Consider the following 22,774-nt stretch of genomic DNA (forward strand, 5'->3'; position numbering starts at 1 on the left):
TGTGCAAAATCTCTGGATATATTGTTTGGTGATGTGGCTGTTGAAGAAGATAATATGTTTTAAGCATTCACAATGTGACCTCCCCCTAGAGCTTTTGTTAATAATATGAATGATCTGGATTCAGTGAGTTCAGTGGTCATTTAATCCACTCCTACCTCTCATACAGAGATAGACAGACAGATGAACAGACAGACAGATAACTAGATGTCAAATAAACTCCTGCTCCCTAAAAGTACTTTTGTAATTCCAGTGAAGACGTGGCTAAAACTGAGTGGCACCTTCATGAGACTGGTGCTTTTTAAATCAAAGAAGACAGAAATGTACCTTTAATGCTATGGCGCTGCACCAGAGCAGAACATCAGCTATTCCTCCCCCATGACAGAGGCATAAAGCCGGGGAGGACACAGGCATTCACCTTGACACAGAATGGGGCCTGGGATGTCGACTTCTGGGACGAACTGGAACAAGAAGAGTTAAGTGCCCACATGGTCTCTCACCAACCTCGCTCCCTGCCACATTCCAAAGGGATAGGGCTCAGTGACAAGACAGACCAGTACCTAAAATGAAGAGGGAGGGTTCTTGAATTAATTAACTGGAAATGAGTCTTGTCAATGTTTTGGAAAGGCAGAGGGGTGAAAAGAGATTGGTAGAATTAATCACAGTGAGAAACTACTTCAACTGCCTGCCAGAATTCAGAAAACCCAATGAGAAGAGGAATATAAAGAATGATGCTGAGTTGCCATCTGAAGGGACAAACACAGTCCAAGCCAATGTCCAAGTTTTGTCAAATAAGGGTTGTGCCCTCCAAGAGACTGGTTTATTATCTGCTGTCACAGTAAGTACAATATATTCTTTAAATGCATGTTCTATCCAGGGGGACAAAGGCAAACCACAAAGTTACAATAATGCAAAGAAACAAGAGAACGCTCAGTTACTTCCACTTCTAGCTTATACACATTAAACTCCACTACCTAAAAAATTCCTAAGTTCCCGAATTTGTACTTATAAATCTTCAAACACTTGCGATTTCACATACTGCAGAAGATGAAAAATCCATGAAACATATTCCAAATATTCAGGTATTTGGATGCAGTTCATTCACTAAGAAGAAAAAAGAAAGAAATGCAGATATAACAAATCTATTTACAAGATTCATCAGACAAAGGGGGAAAAAACCCAGAACTTTGGTCAGTGATCACAAATAACTTAGAGAAACCTGAAACAATTTATGCAATAGTATTCAAGGAGTTTTGTTTTTTAAACTATAGTGAACATTAACTATCTTTTAAAGAAAATCTAATTCCTATGAGTAACTTACTTTTACACCATGTATACATTTTGATATGCCTTTTATATGTCTCACCCAGAATGAGTTTGAAATTTTATCTGTTTTAAGAAAATGGCAGCATAAAGCCATAACAAAAAAACTGTTTGCAGCTATCTTTAGGGCTTTCCTCGGTAAACCACTAGAGAGGGCACAATTCTCCTATCCATATTCTTACAAAGAGCCTCGTGCTTGAAGCAACGGGGAAGTGGAAACAGCTTTCTACAAACCAAAGGGAAGGACAGTTCCCTTGAGGGTACTTACTGGCTTAGGGGTATCTCTAGTAGATTTCAGGATCAGCTTTTCGCCCTTCTTTTCAACTTCAAAACCCACTTTTTTAAGTAGGGATGCATCTGCCAGCCCCTGTTCCTCCATCTTTGCAATCAAATCTTGGTTTTGGCTGTTGTCTTCAGTAAGGTTTCGGATGGCGTATATCACCCACTGGGTCAGAACTGGAGCCAGAGTGAAGGAATGTGACAACATACTTTCCTGTTTGATAACTTCACATAAGAATTATCAGAAAAGGAGTAGAGGAGCACAGAAACACGGAACATCCAGGATCAATTAACAGGTTTTCTTGAGGATGCATTCTCTGAATGTGCATCTAAACTGCAAACACATTAAAAAGAGGCAATGCATGCATACGCACATACACATCCAACATGCGTGTGTGATGTCCAGCCCCTGGCACCCGGAGATATTTACTCAGTATTTGTTGAATGAATGAACAAGGAAGCAAAGTCTTAGAATAGCTCAAACTGAAGTTTATGAACCCAAGAACACACACACAGGCAAACGTGTGTGCGTGCACACACACACATTCCTTTGTTGAATAATTATGTTACTGACTCACTAGGGAAAGAATAAGAGGAGCACTAAAGAATCAGTCACAAAGATGTCAGGTTAGAATCAGGAAAATCATCTTGTTTAATGGGAGCCCAGTTAGAAATGAGAATTGTTTCCTAGGAGTCACCATGGAATTTCCCGCATTCAGTATTCTAAAGATGAAGCTGGAAGGCCTTTGAAGGATTTGCTGTGTTTAGTTTGAATACTCAGGCTCCTGAAAGCATCAGGGCTCACTGTGCCCAAGTGCTCACCTGGCACGTTCCGCTTGGCAGGAGACCAGAGACAACCTACGAAGACTGGGATAGCATCGCCACATTACTGAGTAGGGCATTTGATTTAATCACCAAGAGCCGTGTAAACTTCATGCAAGCATTAAATTGCTATTATATGTAGTTCTATAAAGGACTGTATAAAAACTACTGCAGGGACCAGTCTTCAGTGGTTGGATTCAGGGACATACATAAGAGACTGCCAAGAGAGGCTGTGTCCCTACTGGGCCTGGCACCCTGATCCAGGGGAACAACAAAGAACCTAGGGTGGAATAAACACTTTTTCAAAGAAAGAGGCCTCCCCGCCCATGAGCAGATAAAGGCATGAAGTCAAACAAGTCCTGTCCCCTGATGATTACCAGATGCTTCCCACTCGGGCATTGCCAATGCCAGAACCAGGGCGTCAGTGTCCCCACAAGGTATCAAACCCTAGAGCTAAAGAGCCAAGTCTTCTGATCTTGTCCTGAACGCCCCTGTGCAACGCTGTGGACCAGTTCTGAGACATTTCTAGCTCCCCCAACATGGCATGGGAACACGGAGAAAACTTTGAACATTCATAAAGCAGGTGCTCTTTCCTGTAGTATCTGGGAAAGAAAATGAGTCCAACAGTCTCTCTCCCTAGTTCAACAGCCTCAAAAGAAAACAGTAAAAATGACTGTCCAATGAAGTCAGACAACTGAAATATACTAAACACGGGCAGCTGTATGCTCAGGAAGAGTTTTTGGGGCTTTAAAAAGGTTGCTCCATCTTAGTCCCTCCAATACCCACCCGGTGAGCTGGCCCAGGGTCCTCTCTGCTTCCCCACTCACAGCACTTAAGCTCCTGGCCTGGGTCTCCCAGCTCCTCCATGGCAGGGGCTGTGGTCGTGTGTTCCTGGGGACTTGGGCCTCGACATGGAGCCTGGCACAAAGCAAAGGACCAACCAGCATGTGCTGAGTGAATGACCTGCTGGTCTTTGGAGGTTTAGCATCAAAACCACTGGTGGGTATAAATGACTGACCTTTTCCAGATGGCAGAGAAAAGGACTGTCAGTGCCCAGCTGATGCTGCTTCTATAATCAGTCATCTGTCTATGGTGGGGAAAACGTTCTCATTTTGTCATTTATCTGTCATTCTCTTGTGACAAAGTCCAGGTCCTTTATATGCCTGCATTTCTTTTCTGGAGACAGAACCTATTCAAATATTCAAATGCATAAATCTTAAATTCGAATATCCACCTCTTTTCCATGATCACTGAACCCCCACTTTGTGCCAGCATAGAGAATAAAGATAATGAACCCCGGTATCAAGCACTTACAACATATTCGTGAATTTCTCAACAATGAATTATTTGAATTTCACACCCAGGATGTCACTGGCAATATACAAATTCATTTTCTCACTTTTTGTAGGAAAAGGAGGAGTCAGAGATTATTAGGAGAACTGACTCAAGGAGCAAGAAATATATGTATAAGACTGGGGAATTTTTGTTCATGAGTATAACTCCCTAATGGTAAATGAAAGAAGCATAACAATTCTTTCTGAAACATCCTGGTTATTCACTTAAATATAATTAAAGTAGGAAAGTTGAAATTCCCAATAATGCATTCAGACCTCCTGAGATCAGAGGGGTGGTTGGCTCAGAAACTGAAGAGTCTGGTGCCAGCACCGTCACTGCCAGCAGCAAACACAGGATGTCTCTGGAGGAAAGGGACTATCAAAGTGCTCCACTCCAGGGCACGTGAGACCCCGCCAGACGGCCCCTACCAACCTCTCCTGCCAGACACCCTCATCTCTCAGGTTCTGGCAATGTCACAATGCTGGCCTCGCCTCTGTCTTTGCACACACAAATCCCTGACCTGGGATGTGCTTTCCTCACTGCTGCTTCTTTTCTCATGGGGCACACTTAGGCTTCGAGACTCAGCAAAGTATCACAGTCTCCCGGAAGCCTTCCCTGTCTAAGCTACCCCGTGACACCTGCTTAAATTAGGTGCACCTGCTGTCTGTTGCCAATGCAGTCTCTTTTTTTTTTTTTTAACAGTTCTCATCACACTGCACTGTACTCATCTGTTTATGAGTTTGTGAGCTCCTCGAGCGCAGGAGTCCCATCTAATTGACTTCGATATCCTAGCACCGAGTCTAGTTCCCAGCACAAGCTGCATGTTCAATACGTACTTATTGAAATTGTATCTTGAAAGCCTAGGCTCAAGTGATCCTCTTGCCTCAGCCTCCTGAATAGCTGGGACTACAGCCACCATGTCTGGCCTTATTGAAATTATGTAAGCTATGACTCTTTGTTTATATTTCTGTATGCCCTAATGCACTGTGAACTCCTCGCAACAAGCCCAGTGGTACTCACTTCTCTGTGCTCTGTCCCTAGCGTGGTGCTGGGAAATGTTTGCTAAATGAACAAATGCAAGCATGCTATCTCTCATTCACCACGTGGGTGGGGCCACGGTGGCACTGCAGCGACCCACAGGCTGTGTTTTTGCCTCCTGTTCTTGGTGTGGTTTCCCGACCCAGGGCTTTTTAGCGTTTGAGAGATTAGATGAAAGTAAACCGATATAAACGCAACCCAGGCAAGGAGGCTGGACTGCGTAAATAAAAGGTCCACAACAACAAAACACCAGAATTCCCATGTAGATGGGAGCAAAGAGTGGATTTTAATCTGTTCATCTTGGGGTTGGAGGGCAACATTTCTATCACATTTTGTGAAAATACTGTTATCATGGTATTTTAATAGCAACCCACCCTTAAAGTGTTTGTAGTTAATTTCTGTAGAATACAAACTTACACAATGCCCGCTTTATATATAAGACAAGTGGAGCACAGAAAGAATGAGACTGCAGAAAAGCCCTCTTGGAGATGAAGGGTTGCCAGGTGTCTCCCTCAAACAGGGGCACCGCTTGCAGCTGGGGTGATAGGTCCTGCTCAGCCCTCTGCAGCCCCAGGCTTCAGGCATACGACCTCAGGAACAAAATATGATGGTCCAGTATTTCACAAGGAGCAGATTCTTGGCATAGCCACTGACCTGACAACCTAACGGAGGAAGCACTGAAGCCCAAAGCAGAAAACGCACTTTTGTCTTCTTCCAAAATTAGTACCAAAGTGCAAAAAGATGTAAGCCAAGGAAGTGTGAAAGGCTGAGAAGAAATAGGGCCACAAGACCACTCTGGAATCAACCCCTTTTCAGGGCCTTGAAAATCAGAAATAACAACCATGCCAATAATAGTAAACCTCAACACTTTTCATTTAAATATACATTTAATACTCTTACGTATTTTAAGTGAAATTCATCTTTCCTTCCGGTTTAAGGAGGACTTCATGAAGGCAGAACCCCTATGCATTCTTCTTAGGTAGACGTGAAGTTTGCTCCACTGCCCCCTCTAAGTGAGCACCAACATTTTGGGGTTTGTGTTGTCTATCTGTAAATCAAATACTACACAAACCTTCTCTAATCTGTTCCTATTTCCAGTGAGAACATTTTAGCACTGCTGTCTTGGGTTCTAGACTTAATCGTAATCACAAAATCAATTTTTCATAGTTGTTTCTTTCACGAAATTTGAGTTGAAAATAAAAACATTGTAAAATACAGCCCTAGAGAGCGTGTCTGGTCCACAGCCCTGGGTCATGAATATGCATGCCACTCCTTGTTAGAGTGCAGCCTGTGCAGACCTAGACAGTCTGAAGTGTCATGAGAGAGATTAAAGCAAGTCTCAGTTAATATTCACATTGCCCTCTTGTTCCCTCTCTAAAGGGACAGAGAGAAAGAAAGAGTAGGGGAGAAAATTAAACATCTTCTAAAGTCTCTAATCCTACCAACATCTGAAGTGCTTTATTGTATGCTTAGCTTTAGAAAGAGAGCTTCTACCGTTTCCATAGCTACTACAAATAGAAGGCATGAGCCTGTTTGTTGCAAAACTGCCTTGAAAGAACCCTGCAATCAGCACTAGAGCGGGACTTGATGGTGCTGGCCAGCTCTTCAGCAGGGGACTCTGGGGTCTTGACCCAGGCCACCAAGACCACAGCGTCAGTAAAGCACCTTGTACTGCTGAATGGCCGAGGCAGCACTGCACTGGGCCTCAGCTGGTTCAACACACGGCGTAACACTAAACTGGGTGGTCTTGTACCAGCAAGGGGATAAGATATTAGCAGGGGAGAAGAACATAGGCTGGGAAACAGCATGATACAGAAAAACAATCCATGGTAAGGGTTTTAATGACCAGCAGATTGATGTGCCAAGCTCACTTTTAAAGTACAGTCGGGTAAGCTGAAATGTTAAAACTGGAATTGTCTGATGAGACAGATTCCATCAAGCTAAACTATTCTTTCAGCTATCAAAATCAGTGCTACTTAAAGTCCTGTACATCATTAAATGTAGACTCCAGGGCGACAGGAACTCTGTTCTGGTCACTGCTCTGTCGGTGTTTAGAAGACTGCTAAGAACAGGGGTCAGCAAATCATGGCCTGTGCTTTTTATGACAGCAAACTAAAAACAGTTTTAATATATTTAGATGATTGGAAAAAAATCTGAAGAATACTGATTTCTGACACATGAAAATTATTTGAAATTCAAATGTCAGTATCCATAAATAAAGTTCTACAGCACACAGCCACGCCCATCACTTGCCTGTGTCAGCGGCTGCTGTCACACTGCAAGGGCAGGGTGGAGGAGCTGCCAAGAGATAGCACGGCCTGCAGAGCCAAAATATTTACTATGTGGCCCTTCACAGAAAAGGTGTGCCAACTTCCGGCCTAGAACATGGGAAGCACCAATGAATATTTGTTGAATTAATAAATAAACAGGCCAGGAGCAGTGGCTCACACCTGTAATCCCAACACTTTGGGAGGCGGAGGTGGGTGGATCACGAGGTCAGGAGTTTGAGACCAGCATGGCCAACATGGTGAAACCCCATTTCTACTAAAAATACAAAAAAATCAGCTGGGCGTGGTGGTGAGCTGCCTGCAGTCCCAGCTACTCGGGAGGCTGAGGCAGAAGAATCGCTTAAACCCGGGAGGCAGAGGTTGCAGTGAGCCGAGACTGTGCCACTGCACTCCAGCCTAGGTGACAGAGCAAGACTCTGTCTCAAAAATAAGTAAATAAATAAACCAACCCTAAAAAGTGCTAGCATTGAAAAAATATGCATATGTAAATTAAAATGATTGAAATGTGTTAAAAGACTTTTCATGATGTTCTGATATATATGGACTTTATTTATAATATCTGTATAACAGATACATATATTATATGTAATATGTTTATTTAATTTTTGCATCCAGGATATATATTTTAAAACTCTTTTTAGATAACAAACCCATGAAGGCAAGGGATTTGTGTATTGCAGGGCTTTCCAAAGTACACTGTGGAGCAGGGAGGGGCACACAATTAGAACCTCTCCCAGAGCTGGCCTGCACAGAGCATGGTCAGCACCGGCAAGCCTACTCCACCCAGGCTTTTACAAACCTGTGTAATTATCTGCCCTGTTAGAAAAAGGTTTTCCTAGATGAAGATGCTTCACAAATCCCTTGTCACATCTAAACAAATATCTTCTCGGACCATGGTAAAAATGTAGAGTTTATTTAGAGTGCAAAGTAGTAGTTCAGTTTAAAAACTGTTCTCAAAATGTGTTATATTGCTACAAACCAAAATACTTTAAAATAATGCCAATTTCTGTCAGCCAAAGAAGAAAACACGCTAAGAGTGTGGCCCTGAAAAGGCAACCCCCTCACCCCATCTCACCCCAGTGCATTCCCAGGGGAGTGTCCTCAATGACCTTGTCCCTGTTCTCTGAGAACTTTCTTACTGAGAGGAAAAAAGACACTTCCCAAAGTGCTGCCCAGGGAGCCCCGGGCTTCCTGGAGTTTCATGGGACTCGTGCTACCCGTTGGGACCACCTCCTTAAAAAGAAGAGCTCCCGCTCGCAGGGTGCTGGAGAGTAAGGCAGGGGGCTGGAGAGAGGGAGGGGCCAGACAACATGGAGGTCCTGGGGCAGAGATACATCTGAAGATCCCCTGACTTTTGCAAGGGGCCACAAATTTTTCAGAATAAACTCAAATGTCAAGAGATATTTTCATTGCTTTCTAAAGTTCATTTTACTTCCACCTTCATCTGTCATGATTATCTTTTGTTCTCAACTCTCATTTACGTCACTGGTCCCACTGCATACTCTTCTCATTCAGAAAATTAAAGTAGAAGTCTAATTTATGGTACAGATTCTACACAGGGTCTCCCTGCGTGACGCTGAAAACTATGTGTGCAATACCCACCACAAACCACCCATTTTGGCTCCCTCTTCCTTCTCTAAATTGTTGGTCTATCTGGTATCTAATTTCCCTCTGAGTTTTTATATTTTAATACGAGAGAACATTTGTGCTTCAAATGTTTCCATGCAGTGCTGTATGTCCTGTTCTATGTTTTATAGCCTGTTATGCCTTAATAGCATTTAAAAATAAAAGTTAAAATCACGACTATGTATACCCTCCAATTTGCCAATTAATGGCTAATTGCTAATACTGAAAGTGTTAAAAAAAATACTAAAAGAAGGCAGAGAAATAATTGTCAGACTTGTATTATAGGTTACAATCTGAAGAATACAGAATAAGATTTGCATTTAATACACACTATAAGAAGGAGCAGTTTCAGTCTTTCCCGAGGGAAAAAACCATCTCAGTAACACCCCTGCACTGAAAGCTGAGGCTGCTTCTCGGCTTCTAGGCCATAAGGGAAGTGGTACATAGGCCCCATAAAACACTGCTGAGTTTTGACAGAACTACATTTCATACCTCTGTCCACTAGAGATTTTACCTCTGTGCATAACCCAAATCAGTACTTTATTAAAGATGCTGAAACGAAGGCCAATCCACTGTCCTTGCTTGGCACAATGTACATTTCATCAATTGTAAAGGGAGAGGGGAGATGTTCCTGACTTCACAGGCCTCCTCTCTGAAGCCTGAAACCTCTCTCTCTCTACAAGGCTCACACTTCCTCCACTGCATCTCGTGGGCCTACACGAAGGGCTGTGGCACCAGTGCGCTGTCCAGGCCTTGCTGGGCGTGTGCTCTCCATCCCTCACCAGTCCCAGATGTGAAAGCTCAAGCGCCCACGCCAGGCAAAAGCAGGACCCATGAGCCCACGCCAGGCAAAGCAGGACCCATGAGCCCATCCATCTGGCAGTGAAGTCATGGGAAGATGACCTGTGCCCTGCACAATCATCGCACACACTGCCCACTCCAAAAGCTTCTGTGGCCAACGGAGGGCCATGCTCACAGGTACCTCACATTCACGGGGTTTTGGCGGTGAAGGATCCTGTGGCAATGAAACTAATTTTGTACATGACATGCTCTGGAATCATTTTACTGACCACTTCAAAGCACAGCGTGGTACGAAGCAGTCACAGTCTGGCAGCCCCATCACACACAGGTTTCAGGGTCAGAAACAACCAATACCACTTCTAACTTAAACCACACGAAAGGGTTTTGGGGCCATGAAATAGTTCCAGTTGGATTTGGGGCAGCACTCCAATGTCACATCTGAGACTCGGAAGGAGCCACTGTATGCAGCATGGTTAACAGAGTGCCTGGCACACCCATGCACACTGCAGATATTCAGGCCACGGTGCACGAGCTCTGACTCCAGAGAATGTGTGCTCACCGTGTGCTCAGACTCCTATCTTACTAGTCCTTGCAGCTCCTGGCTACAGTACGAGTGTTTAAAATATTTGCCCGTTGGTGCCTGGCTTTGATCTACTTATGAAGGGGTAGCTCCCAGAGTTCTGTCAGATCTGGGCTGTAAGGGAGGTGTGATTTAATAAATGCATGTGGATATACAGCCACGATACAATGTCAGCCTTCACACTGCAGGAGACAGTTGTAGGGGAGCAGCATTCTGGGGACAATAAACTTCTAAAGTAAACAACAGGGCTCAGTGTCTCCACACACAACCCGGGAAGCTGCCAGTAGTACACTGCCCCGATGGTGGCAGGGGAAGCCCTAACGATAGGGGGATTTATGCTTGTGAGTCAATGGAAGCCCAGTAGAAACAGGGGAAGTGTCAGGCCTCGCCTGCCAGGTAAAGAGGATGTTTACCAAGTACCTGGTGATCTCTGGGATCAGTGGTCAGATAATAAGCTGGCCCCACTGAATTTCTGTTCCTGGAGCACACTGCCACTCTCAAGGCAAGCGAAGCTTTGTACATTTAAGTGTCTCTCACATAAGCAAAGACTGAAAATGAGATTGTCAGTTTACCTTCACAAAATAGTAACATGAGTAAAACTAATAAAGGTAACAGCAGCAGTTGTCACATTCTAGGACACAGGATGTGCCAGGGGCTGTTCTAAGTGTGAAAGCATTCAATCCTCACAAACTCTCTATGTGGTAGATGTTTGTTACTGTCCTCATTCTACTGATGAGAAAACTAAGACACACAGAGGCGAACATGGCCAAGGTCCCGCAACTGAATGTGTTCGAGGTGGATTTGGAAATAGGCAGTCAGGCTCCAGCATCCGCTCCCCGATCGCGATGCCATATCGCTGCTAAGTATGCTCTCATGACCAGTCCATCCAGAGAGACCTCTGGAGGGCAGAGCAGTTCTTCTTCCGTGTTGCTATGACTACACGTTTCTGAGCTATGCCTGCAAACCAGTACAAGGAGCGGTAGGTTTTATGATACATGAAATACATCCTTTTCTCTTCAAAGAAATCCCAAGTGATAAAATAAACTTGCAAATACCAGTCAGAGTAACTATCTCTGCAAAATACCTTTAGAACTAGCTAATAATTCAAAGTGAAATAAAAATTTAGAGCAGAAAAAGTAAACCCACCTAAGTTATGAGACATTAGTGTTCGTCTAGCACTGTTGGTATTTCAAAATTAATGAAGTACAGCCAAGGATCAAAAATAGTTCTAAGTTAGAAAGGATTAAATGAAGAACATGAACAGGGTGGAGCTTCTGGCGATTTAGAACAGGCAAGACACAGCAGGCCCTGAGGAGTCAGGGAGCGCTCTTATGCTGTACACACCAGTGTCTGGGCATTTGGTAGCACTTGCTCCAATGGCATTAGTTACCATGGCCATCCTGACCTGCCTCCTCACCCCGCCTCCCCCGACACCTCCAGCAGCTCCCAGGAAGTCGGTGGTCAAGGGTAGGGAGGGTTTGCAGGGTGAAGAGGCACAGATACCAGATGCATGCGCTTCCCAAGGACTCTACTATGCTGAAAAGTCAACACAGGAGCGAGGTTCTCATTTCATACTGTCTGCTTTCCCTTATAACAGTAATAGGTGACTCAAGAGTTACCTGCAGTCTGATTGGATTTCTTTCAACAAGGAGATCTCAATTCTAATTTATCCTCATCAGGGGAGGAACACTACTATATCCATTTAAAGTGAGGACAACCTTCAGCAGAAAGGTATAATACATAAATAACTCCAATATTAATTATAACACTTTAGACTATTTAAAAGCCAAGTGGTCACGCTGGTGACACTTAGTTCTAAAACTCTCCCTTGATGCATATCCCTCTAACAAATTTCTGAAGTACTGAATATTTCATTTTGGGGAGAAAATTCATTCAATTACAGAAACTTAATACTTTAACACTGTTTTCCTCTTCTCTATAAACAACACACCTCTTGATATTTAGACTGGCATTGGAGCAAGGGATTTAGATATGAACAAAAATTTAAACTGTTAATCTTACATCTGAGTGTCTCTCAAGAATTTAATCGTGATCTATTCATTCATTTAACAAATACGAAGGCAAAATGCTCAATACCAGTAAGACAACAGCTAACAGGATAGTCCAGTCCCTGCCCTTGGGGCGTTTACATTCTAGCACTTGCAGAGGCAGGCCCTAAACCAAAAAACAAAGTCTGAAAGGGGTGACAGAGTATAATCACAAGAGGACAACTTGGGGAAAGAGGAGAGTTAGGGAAGGCCTCTCTGAGGAATTAACATCAGAGCTGAAACTCAAAGGATGAAAAGAAGCCAGACCCCTGGAGAGCTGAGGAAGAGGCTGCGGACGGGAGCAGGCCACAGAGCGCCTCCACAGGAACACTGATGAGAAAAACTTGTATGGCTGGGAAGAATGAGTGAGGGAGAGTGGATAAAATGAAGTAGAAGTCAGTCAAAGCCAGCTCTTTCAGGGATTCTTAGGCTATGGTAAGGAGCTTGCTGTACTGCATTCTAACACAATGAGAACTCATCAAAAGAGCTTAAGTAGAAAAATTAAGAAGCTCGTGGGGGCAGCTGCGTGGAGAGTGGAACAAGGGAACAGGAGTTTATAATGGCGAGAATAAGATTTTGGAGTAATACAGACTTGGGTTCAATTCCAGCTCTGCCATTTTACAAGCCGTATGGCTTTGGGCAATTTACACAACTTTACCAAGGCAGTCGTTCCACCTATAAACTTGGACAGGTAGTGGGTACAGGTGACAGAAGGAGGTGTTTGCCATGTGCACAACACACTCAGTGCACCTGAGAGCCATGGGTGCAGTGGAGTTCCAGCACAGGCCCTGGACAGGCTTATAGGCCACCGTGCTCCTCTATTAGGCATGTGACTTCACATCCTTTCGCCAATGAGGGGGAGACGAAATGATCTCTCAGTATGTCAAATGATAGTACAGAAAAGCGATTATGTTCTTGGGCCTTGTGAGCAGTAAGTTGAGGTTCAAATTGCATTGCCGTTCCGCTGCCAAACAGCTGGTGGTCCTAGCCAGTTATAAAACCATTTGCCTAAATTCCCTCCTCTATAAAATGAAGATAAAAATACTGTTTCATAGGATGGACACAAAGAAGAAATAAGATCACAATGCAAGGCACGAAAGAGGCACTCAATGTCAGATATTACTGTTAAACAGACAGAACTGTTTGCTTTTTTTTGACCCCGAAGAATGATTAATTAGAAAACTATACTGTGCTCAGGCCCCTGATGAGGATCTGAGACATACAGGAGAAGTCTGAGGTACAGTTGCTGCCTACATTTATTTTCCTCCAAAATTTTTGTTTTACTATGGTCAAGTACACAAAACATAAAATTTCACATCCTAACTATATTAAAGAGCACACTTTGGTAGAGTTAAACACATTCACAACAATGTGTGTCTATCACTACCATCCATCTCCGCAACTCTTATCTTGTAAACGGAAACTCAGTCCCCATTAAACAGTAATTCCCTTTTTTCCCTCCCCTCAACCGCTGGCAAGCACTCTACTTTCTGTCTCCGTGATTTTGACTACTCTAAGTACCTCTTATAAATAAGCTGACACAGTATGACTGGCTTATTTCACTAAGCATAAGGTCCTCAGGGTTCATCCATCTTGTACTGTGTGTCAGAACTGCCTTCCTTTTAAGGCTGAATCATATTCCATTAAATGTAAAGGCCATATTTTGTTTATCCACTCACCCTTTGGTGGACACCTGGGTTGCTTCTACCTTTCGGCTACTGCACATAATGCTGCTAGGGACACGGTGTACAAATACTTCGAGACACTATTTTCAATTCTTTTGGGTATATACCCATAAGTGGAATTGCTAAATCACATATATAGTAATTCTATCTTTAACTTTTTGGGGACTTGCCAAACCATTTTCCACAATGGCTGCACTATTTTACATTCCCATCACTAATGCATGGGAGTTCTGATTTCTCCACATTCATGCCAAGACTTGTTTTTTTTTTTTTTTTTCCTTGTTTTGTATAGTGACCTTCTTAATGGGTGTGAGGTGGTATCTCATTGTGGTTTTGATTTGCATTTTCCTCACGATTAGTGATGCTGAGTATATTTTCATATGCTTCTTGGCCATTTGTATATCTTACTGGAGAAATGTGTACTCAGACTTTTGTCCATTTTTGAATCAGGCTGTTTTATTGTTGTTAAGTTTATGAATTCTCTCTATATTTTAGATATCTGTCCCTTATCAAATAAATAATTTGCAAATATTTTCTCCCATTCTGTGGATTACATTTTTACTCTGTTGAATGATTCTTTTGATGCAAAATATTTTAAAATTTTCATGTGGTCCAATTTGTCATTTTTCCTTTTGCTGTCTGTGCCTTTGGTATCACATCCAATAAATAATTGCCAAATTCAATGTCATGTGAAGCTTCTGCCCTGTATTTTCATCTAAGATTCTTACATTTAATCCACTTTGAGTTAATTTTTGTATATGATGTTAGGTAAGGGTTCGGCTTCATTCTTTCACACCTGGATACCTAGCTTCCTTAGCACCATCTATTGAAAAGACTGCCTCTTCTCCACCGAATGGTGTTGTCATCCTTTTCAACAATCATTTGACTATATTTGTGGATATTTACTTCCGGATTCTCTATTCTGTCCCATTAGTCCAGATGTCTGTCTTCGTGTCAGTAACACACTGTTTTGATTATTGTAGCTTTATTATAAGTTTCAATAAGTTATTATAAGCTGGAAGTGTGAGTCTTCCAGCTCTGTTCTTCTCATATATTGTTTTGGCTATTCAATGTCCCTTGAGATTCCATATGAAGTTTACAATGGGTTTTTCTATTTCTGCAAAAAATTTCATTGGAACATTAACATGACTTGCATTAAATCTGTAATTGCTTTGAGTAGTATTGACATCTTAACAATATTGTTTTTCAACACATGAACATGGGATGTGTTCCCATTTTTGTCTCCTTTAATTTCTTTCAGCAATGTTTTAGAGTTTTCATGGTACAAGTCTTTCACCTCCTTGAGTAAGTTAATTCCTAAGTACTTTATTATTTTTGATGCTATTATAAAAGGAATTACTTTTGTAATTTCCATTCCAGGTCAGTATTAGTAAATAGAATGCAACTGATTTTTGTGTGTTGACTTTAGATAGTGCTACTTTACTGAATTCATTAAAACATGAGTTTTAATGGTTTTGTGTATGAGGGGGATGGAATATTTAGAGTTTTCTATAGATCATATAATCTGTGAAAAGATAATTTTACTTCTTCCTCTAATTTGGATGCCTTTTCTTTTTCTTGCTTAATTGGTTTGGTTAGAACTTCTAGTAAGATATTGAATACAAGTGATGAAAGTGGACATCCTTGCCTTGTTCCCGATCTTAGAGAAAAAGTTTTCAGTGTTTCATCTTGGAGTATGTTTGCTGTTGATTTTTCACCTGTTGGTTTCTCATGGCTTTTATTATGTTGAGGTAGTTTCATTATATTCCTAGTTTGTTGAGTGTTTTTTTTTTATCATGAAGAGATGGTGAATTTTGTCAAATACTTTTTCTGCATCAACTGAATCGATCAGGTGTTTCTTTCCCTTCATTCTATTAATGTGGTGTATTACACTGGTCAATTTCAGTATGTTGAACCACCCCTGCATTCCAGGAATAAATTCCATTCGGTCATGGTGTGTAATTATTTTAGTATGCTGTTGAATTCATGTTCATAAAGGATATTGGTCTTTAATTTTCTTGTAGTGTCTCTGTCTGGCTTTTGTACCAGGGTAATGCTGGCTTCATAAAATGAGTTAGGAAGTGTTCCCTTCTCTTCAATTTTTTGGGAAAAGTTTCAGAAGGATTGGTATTAGTTCCCCTTGAAATGTTTGGTAGAATTCACCAGTGAAGGCATCAGGTTTAGGGCTTTTCTTTGTGAGATTTTTCATTACTGATTCAATTTTCTTACTAGTTATAAGTCTATCTGTATTTTCTACTTTTTGTGATTTAGTTATGATAGGTTTTGAGTTTCTAGGAATTTGTCCATTTTATCTATATTATCCAAAATGATGGTGTACAATTGTTCACAGTGCTCTCTTCCAACCCTTTTTAATTCTGTAGAATCAGTAGTAATGTTCCTACTTTCATTTCTGATAATTTGAGCCTTCTTTTTTCCTTAGTCCACCTAGCTAAAAGTTGGTCAATTTTTGTTGCTCTTTAAAAAACCAACTTTTGTTTTCATAATTTTCTCTATTATTTTTCTATTCTCTAGTTTGTTTTATCTCTGCTCTAATCTTTACTATCTTCCTTTTGCTAGCTTTGGGTTTACTTTGTCTATGTCTTTATCTAGTTCCTTGAACTTTCTTATTTTTTAATGTAAGCATTTATAGCTATAAATTTCCCCCTAAGCATTATTTTTGTTGTGTACCGTAAGTTCTGTTATGTTGTCTTTTCATTTTCATTTGTCTCTAAATATTTTCTTTCTTCTTTTTTTCTTTTTTTTAAATTTTAATAGAGATGGGGCTTCACCATGTTGCCCAGGCAGGTCCTGAACTCCTGGCCTCAAGCAATCCTCTTACTTTGGCCTCCCAAACTGCTGGGATTACAGGTATGAGCCACTGCACCCAGCTGACCTCTAAGTATTTTCTAATTTCCCTTGTGATTTTTTCTTTGATCTACTGGTTAACAGTGTATTTTTTAATTTCCACAAATTTGTGAATATTCCAGTTTTAGTTCTATTTCTGATACCTAACATCATCCAGTTGTAGTCAGAAAAGATACTCTGTATGATATCTTTTAAAATCTATGGAAACTTAATTTGTTACCTAATATATACTCTATCCTGGAAAATGTTTTCTGTGCACTTGAGAAGAATGTATATGCTGTTGTTGTAGGATAGAGTGTTCTGTGTATGTCTGTTAGATCTAGTTTGTTTATTAAGTCCTCTGTTTCCTTACTTACCTTCTGTCTGGTTCTTCCATCCATTATTGAGAGTAGGGTAATGAAGATTCCAACTATTACTGTAGAACTGTCTATTTCTTCCTTCAGTTTTTCCTTCATATATTTTGGCCTGTTATTGGTCTGTGCAAATGTTTTTTTTTTTTTTTGAGACGGAGTCTCGCTCTGTCACCCAGGCTGGAGTGCAGTGGCGCTATCTCGGCTCACTGCAAGCTCCGCCTCCCGGGTTTACGCCATTCTCCTGCCTCAGCCTCCCGAGTAGCTGGGACTATAGGCGCCCGCCACCTCGCCCGGCTAATTTTTTTTGTATTTTTAGTAGAGACGGGGTTTCATTGTGTTAGCCAGGATGGTCTCGATCTCCTGACCTCGTGATCCACCCGTCTCGGCCTCCCAAAGTGCTGGGATTACAGGCTTGAGCCACCGCGCCCGGCCGCAAATGTTTATATTTGTTGTATCTTCTTACTGTATTGAACCTTTAATATATTGTTTTTGTCTCTTGCAACCTTTATTTGATTTAAAATCATTTTGTCTGATATTAGTCACGTCTGCTCTCTCTTTCTTACCATTTCCTTATACTATTTTTCTATCCTCTTATTTTCAACCTATTTGTGTCTTTGGATCTAAACTGAATCTTTTGTAGACAGCACAGTTAGATCATGTGTTTTTATCCATTCTGTTAATCTCTGTCTTTTGATTATAAAGCTTGATCCATTTACATTTAAATAATTACTGATAAAGGCTTATTTATGTCATTTTGCTATTTGTTTCCCATATGCCTTATAGCTTATTTCTTGCATTACTGTCTTTTTAGTTTATTTTTTATACTGAAAAGTTTAAGCTCCTTTTTCATTTCCTTTTGTGTATATTCTATAGCCTTTTGTGTGTGTGTGTGGTTACCATGGGGATTACACTTAACATTCTAAAGTTATAATACTCTAATTCTAATTTATGCCAGTTTTACTTCAATAACATCCAAAAATGCTGTTCCTTTATAGCTCTGTTTAATCCTTTTGGCTAACATAAAAAAATTATAATCTTATACACTGTTGTACCCCAAAATATAAACTAGTAATCCTTTTAAATGCATTAGTCTCTTAAAATATGTAGAAAACAAAATGGGAAGTTATAAACTAGTTTGTATATTGCTCATGAATTTATCCCTATTGAGATCTTCATTTCTTCATACAGCATCAAGTTATTGTCTGTTGTCTTCTCATTTCACCCTGCAGGATTACCTTGAGCATTTCTTGCAAGGCAGGTCTAGTGGTAACAAACTCCATCAGCTTTTGTTTATCTGTGAATGCCTCAATTTACTCCTCGTGTTTGAAGGGCCGTATGGACAGACAATTTTTAGTTGACAGTTTTTTCTTTTAGCACTTTGAACATTTTGGCCCACTGCCTTCTGGCCTCCAAAGTTTCTAATAAGAAAACTGCTGATAATCTTATGGATTATCTCTTGCATGTGATGGACTGCTTCTTCCTTGCTGCTTTTAAGATTCTCCTATTCTCCTTATCTCTGTCTTTCAAAACTCTGACTATAATGTGTCTCCTTGAGTTCATCTTACTTGGAGTTCACTGAGTTTCCTGGATGTATATATTCGTGACTTCCATCAAATGTGGAAAAATTTCAGCCCTTATTTCTTCAGATATCCTCTCTGCCCTTTCTCTTTCTTTTTCCTTGTTTCCCACAATGTGTATGTTGGTTGGCTTGATGGTGTTCCACATACCCCTCAGGCTCTGTTCACTTTTCTGCAATATTTTTTCTTTCTGCTTATTGGACTTAATATTTTCCAATGTCCTAGCTTCCTTCTGCCTGCTCAAATCGGTCTTCAAACCCTTCTAGTAAATTTATTTCAGGTATTGTACTTTGAGCACCAGAATTTCTCTTTGATTTATCTTCAGGTCTTCTATCTCTTTGTTGACATTTCATTTTGTCCATATTGGGCTTTCTGTTTTGTTTTGATTTAGAGACAGGGTCTGGCTCTGTTCCCCAGGCTAGAGCACATTGGCATAATCTCAGCTCACTGCAACCTCCACCTCCTGGGCTCAAGACATCCTCCCACCTCAGCCTCCCAAGTAGCTGGGACTACCGGTGCACACCACCACGCATTGCTACTTTTTGTAGAGATGGGGTTTTGCCACATTACCAGGCTGGTCTCAAACTCCTGAGCTCAAGCCATCTGCCTGCTTTAGCTTTCCAAGGTGCTGGGATTACCGGTGCGACCCACTGCACCTGGGCTTGTCCATATATTATTTTATTGATTTTCTACACATGTTCCTTTAGTTCCTTGAGCATCTTTAGTAAGACACTTGTTTTAAAATATAGTAGACGATCTAAGAATGGTTTCTGTTTGTTTCATTTTTTCACCTTTGAATGGGCCTACTTTCCTGTTTCTTATATATGCCTTATGATTGTTTTTTAAATGGGACATCTGACTCTAATAATGTGGTAACTCTAGAATTCAGATTCTAAGCCGAAGTGTTTGCTACATTTATTACTGTTCATTATTATTATTTCTGGATTGTTGTAGGCTTTCTCTGTGCCAAGGATAAGCCTGAGGTGTAAATTTAAGATCTTCTCAGGTCTTCTCTGGACCTATGCTATTCCCTGGGAAACTACGGTAACTTTCTAATTTTCCCTGTATATACAGTTGTTTTTCAATGTCCTAGTATTTAATGCCTGGTTCCCAAAAGATGCAAAAGAAAAATAAAGGGAAGAGGGAAAAAGGGTGTTGGCCTTTTAAATACCCAGAAAGCCACTTCAGCCAGAGGTGGAAGGACTTGCAACAATGGGGGTAGGTGCAACAACAATGGTCTCCACTTCTTTGTCTGTACCTCTGTGATCAAAAGCTGAAATCAGTCATCAGAGCACTGACCCCAGATATTTGCAGGACAGGGTCCTTTTTGCCCTTCCTACCTGGCTCCCACAAGCTGTTTGCAAGATGCTCTAAGAACAGTGTACCGCTGTCTGCCATAGGACTGGGGATGGAAGAGGAATAGCTGCCACTGTGCTAGAGCTGAAACTGACAGAAGTTAACTTCACTTTACCATTCAAGCCTTCTTGTGGACATTGGAAGACTTCAATGGACTCGAGTACCAAAACGGTTACATCAGATTCAGTACAAATGTTGTCTAGCTGAGAAGACAGATTCCTGGGACCTCCTACCCAAGAATTTCCCTGAACCCTCTCCCATACAAATCTGTTATTACTGTTATTGTTACAAGGTCTTTATCCTGAGGTCAACAAAGACAGGTTATAGATTCTGGGTATCACAGAAAAAGCTAGATCACATCACCTCTCTCCGTAGATAAAAACCTCTATCAATTTGGTTATCAACACAAATTTGTTTCCTAGCTGCCACCATACACCCATGGATATGTGGTACGTTTACTGCATTTTTAAGTCATTGTTCCCAACTAGCATCTGATGCCACTTGAAGATTTCATTAAATACGACATGATTCTTAGAGTTTCCTCATTTTCCCTTTACCAATGTTCAACTAAGGGATGGAAAGTACAGACAATCACTATGGAAGGGTGAGGGAGCAGAGATGGTGTCTATGTTTACTTTAAGTATCAATTCAGTGCCTTGAGGAGAGTTAGATGCAGAGAAATGAACATAATTACAAAGTATTGTAAAAGCGACAATGTTAAATTACAGGATAAGGTGACACAATAAAAAGGGGGCCTTAAATTTGAGTTGGGATCATGAAAGACTTATCTTAAATAATATTTAAATCAAACTCAAAGGTGAGAAGTTGGCCAAAGGTAGAAAGGGGAGAACTCCAGTGAGAGGAACAGTACGTGCAGGTGTCTGTGAGGTGCAGGGGCAGTGTGGGATATTAGAAGAGGGTGGCCAGAGTGCTGGAAGGGAAAACAGGAAGGGCTGACTACACTCAGCAGGTAAGAGCGTGGAGAAGGCAAAGGAAGGTAGGAAGGTAAGTCCCTGCTCCAGAACTTACTGCATACCCACTGTGCCACTATGTGCCAGGGACTACCAAAACAAACAAATAAACAAACAAACAAAAAAACGAAGAAGTAAACATGATGTGCTTTGCTCTCAAGGAGCTCACAAAAAAGGACAAGTGACAGACCCAGCAAGGGCACGTCACAAGATGCTGAGGGCACAGAGTCTCCCAGGTGACCTGAAGTGTCTGTCCCCAAGCCTAGCAGGGGGTGTGCCCACCTACCACACTGAAACCTTCATGGTAGCACACAGTGTCTCTTTTTTGGTCAACCATTGTATCCCAAGCAGCTAGAACTGTGTGCAGCACATAACATACCAGCTATTCAATAAATACCTGCTGAATAAAGGCAAGAACATAATGATAAAGCAACTGACTGAATCCAGCAACATATAAGAAGGATAATATATGAAAAGTTGGTTAACATTCAAAATTTGCCCTACCAGATACCAAGATCATAAAGTTACAATGATTACAAGAGTATAGTATCAGGGCAGGGACAGAGAATACAGCACAGGAAATAGAATCATGCCTGTAGGACAATGATTTATGACAAGGTGGTCCTGCAGAGCCAAGGGTGAAAGGAAGGTTTTTAAATACTAAAACTGAAACAACTGCATAACCACAGGGGAAATTTTAAAAAGACAGAATCCCTACTGTACACCATAAATAAGAATTACAATTCTGATAGATTACAAATCTAGATAGAAGGCAAAACTGTAAAGCCTTTACCATACTTTTATGACCTCAGAGTCTTCGATAAGACACAAAAATCACTAAACATAGAAGGAAAGACTGATAAATTTTACATTAAAATTGGGAATTTTTATTCATTAAAACACCATAGGAGTCAGAACAGAAGTTACGTCTGGGGATTGACAGTGAGGGAAATGGGACACTCAAGAAGCCTTCTAGGGAGACGGGCATGTTCTGTATTTCCATCTGGGTGATGGGTACATGCGTCTGTACTTATGTCAAGATGTATACTTAAAAATTTTGCAGCTTACTATATGTAAGTTATACCTCAATGAAATAGTAAGATACCATGAGGAAAGTAAGAACAAAGATGGATGGGAAAGACTATTTCAACACATACAACTGAACAAATTATTTTTATCCTGGATATAGAAAAGTTCTTAAAAATCAGTTTTTAAAACACCTAACATAACTATGGGCAAAATATTTGAACAAATTCTTCATGACACAAGAAATCCAAATAGCCAAAAATCACAAAGCTGTGTTTATTAATATTAGAGAAATTCGGCTGGGCGCTATGACTCATGCCTGTAATCCCAGCACTTTGGAAGGCCAAGGCGGGCGGATCACCTGAGGTCAGGAGTTCAAGACCAGCCTGACCAACATGATGAAACCCCATCTCTACAAAAATTAGCCAGCTGTGGTGGCGAGCACCTCTAATCCCAGCTACTCGGGAGGCTGAGGCAGGAGAATTGCTTGAACCTGGGAGGTGGAGGTTGCAGTGAGCCGAGATCACGCCACTGCACTCCAGTCTGGGCGACAGAGTGAGACTCCGTCTCATTAAAAAAAAAAAAAAAAAAATTAAAGAAATTCAAACAAAATCACAACATATTATACTCATTGGAATGGCAAATATTACAAGGTCTGACTGTGTCAAGTGTTGGCAAGAAGGCAGAGTGAAGGTAGCTTTCATATACTGCTGATGGAAAACTGGTACCACTACTCTAAAGTTTGGCATCATCTAAAATAAAGATACACATGCCCTGAAGCCCAGAAATCCCATGCCTAGAAAA

The 22,774-nt window shown here is 41.2% G+C and overlaps 1 protein-coding gene across 2 annotated transcripts in view; it reads right to left on the minus strand.

Annotated features, from left to right (window-relative positions):
* Positions 1-779: 779 nt before the first annotated feature.
* ATXN10 (ataxin 10) overlaps positions 780-22,774 on the minus strand; it is a 175,723-nt gene continuing 153,728 nt past the window's right edge. For both annotated transcript variants that reach the window (XM_045363454.2, XM_045363453.2), the window contains 2 exons: positions 1,589-1,776; positions 780-1,101 (listed from right to left, as the gene is read on the minus strand). In XM_045363454.2, the coding sequence (XP_045219389.2) occupies positions 1,099-1,101; positions 1,589-1,776 (191 nt within the window). In that variant the 3' untranslated portion in view covers positions 780-1,098. The remainder of the gene's footprint in view (positions 1,102-1,588; positions 1,777-22,774) is intronic.

The sequence above is a fragment of the Macaca fascicularis genome, chromosome 10 (assembly GCF_037993035.2).
Source record: "Macaca fascicularis isolate 582-1 chromosome 10, T2T-MFA8v1.1".
NCBI lineage: Eukaryota > Metazoa > Chordata > Mammalia > Primates > Cercopithecidae > Macaca > Macaca fascicularis.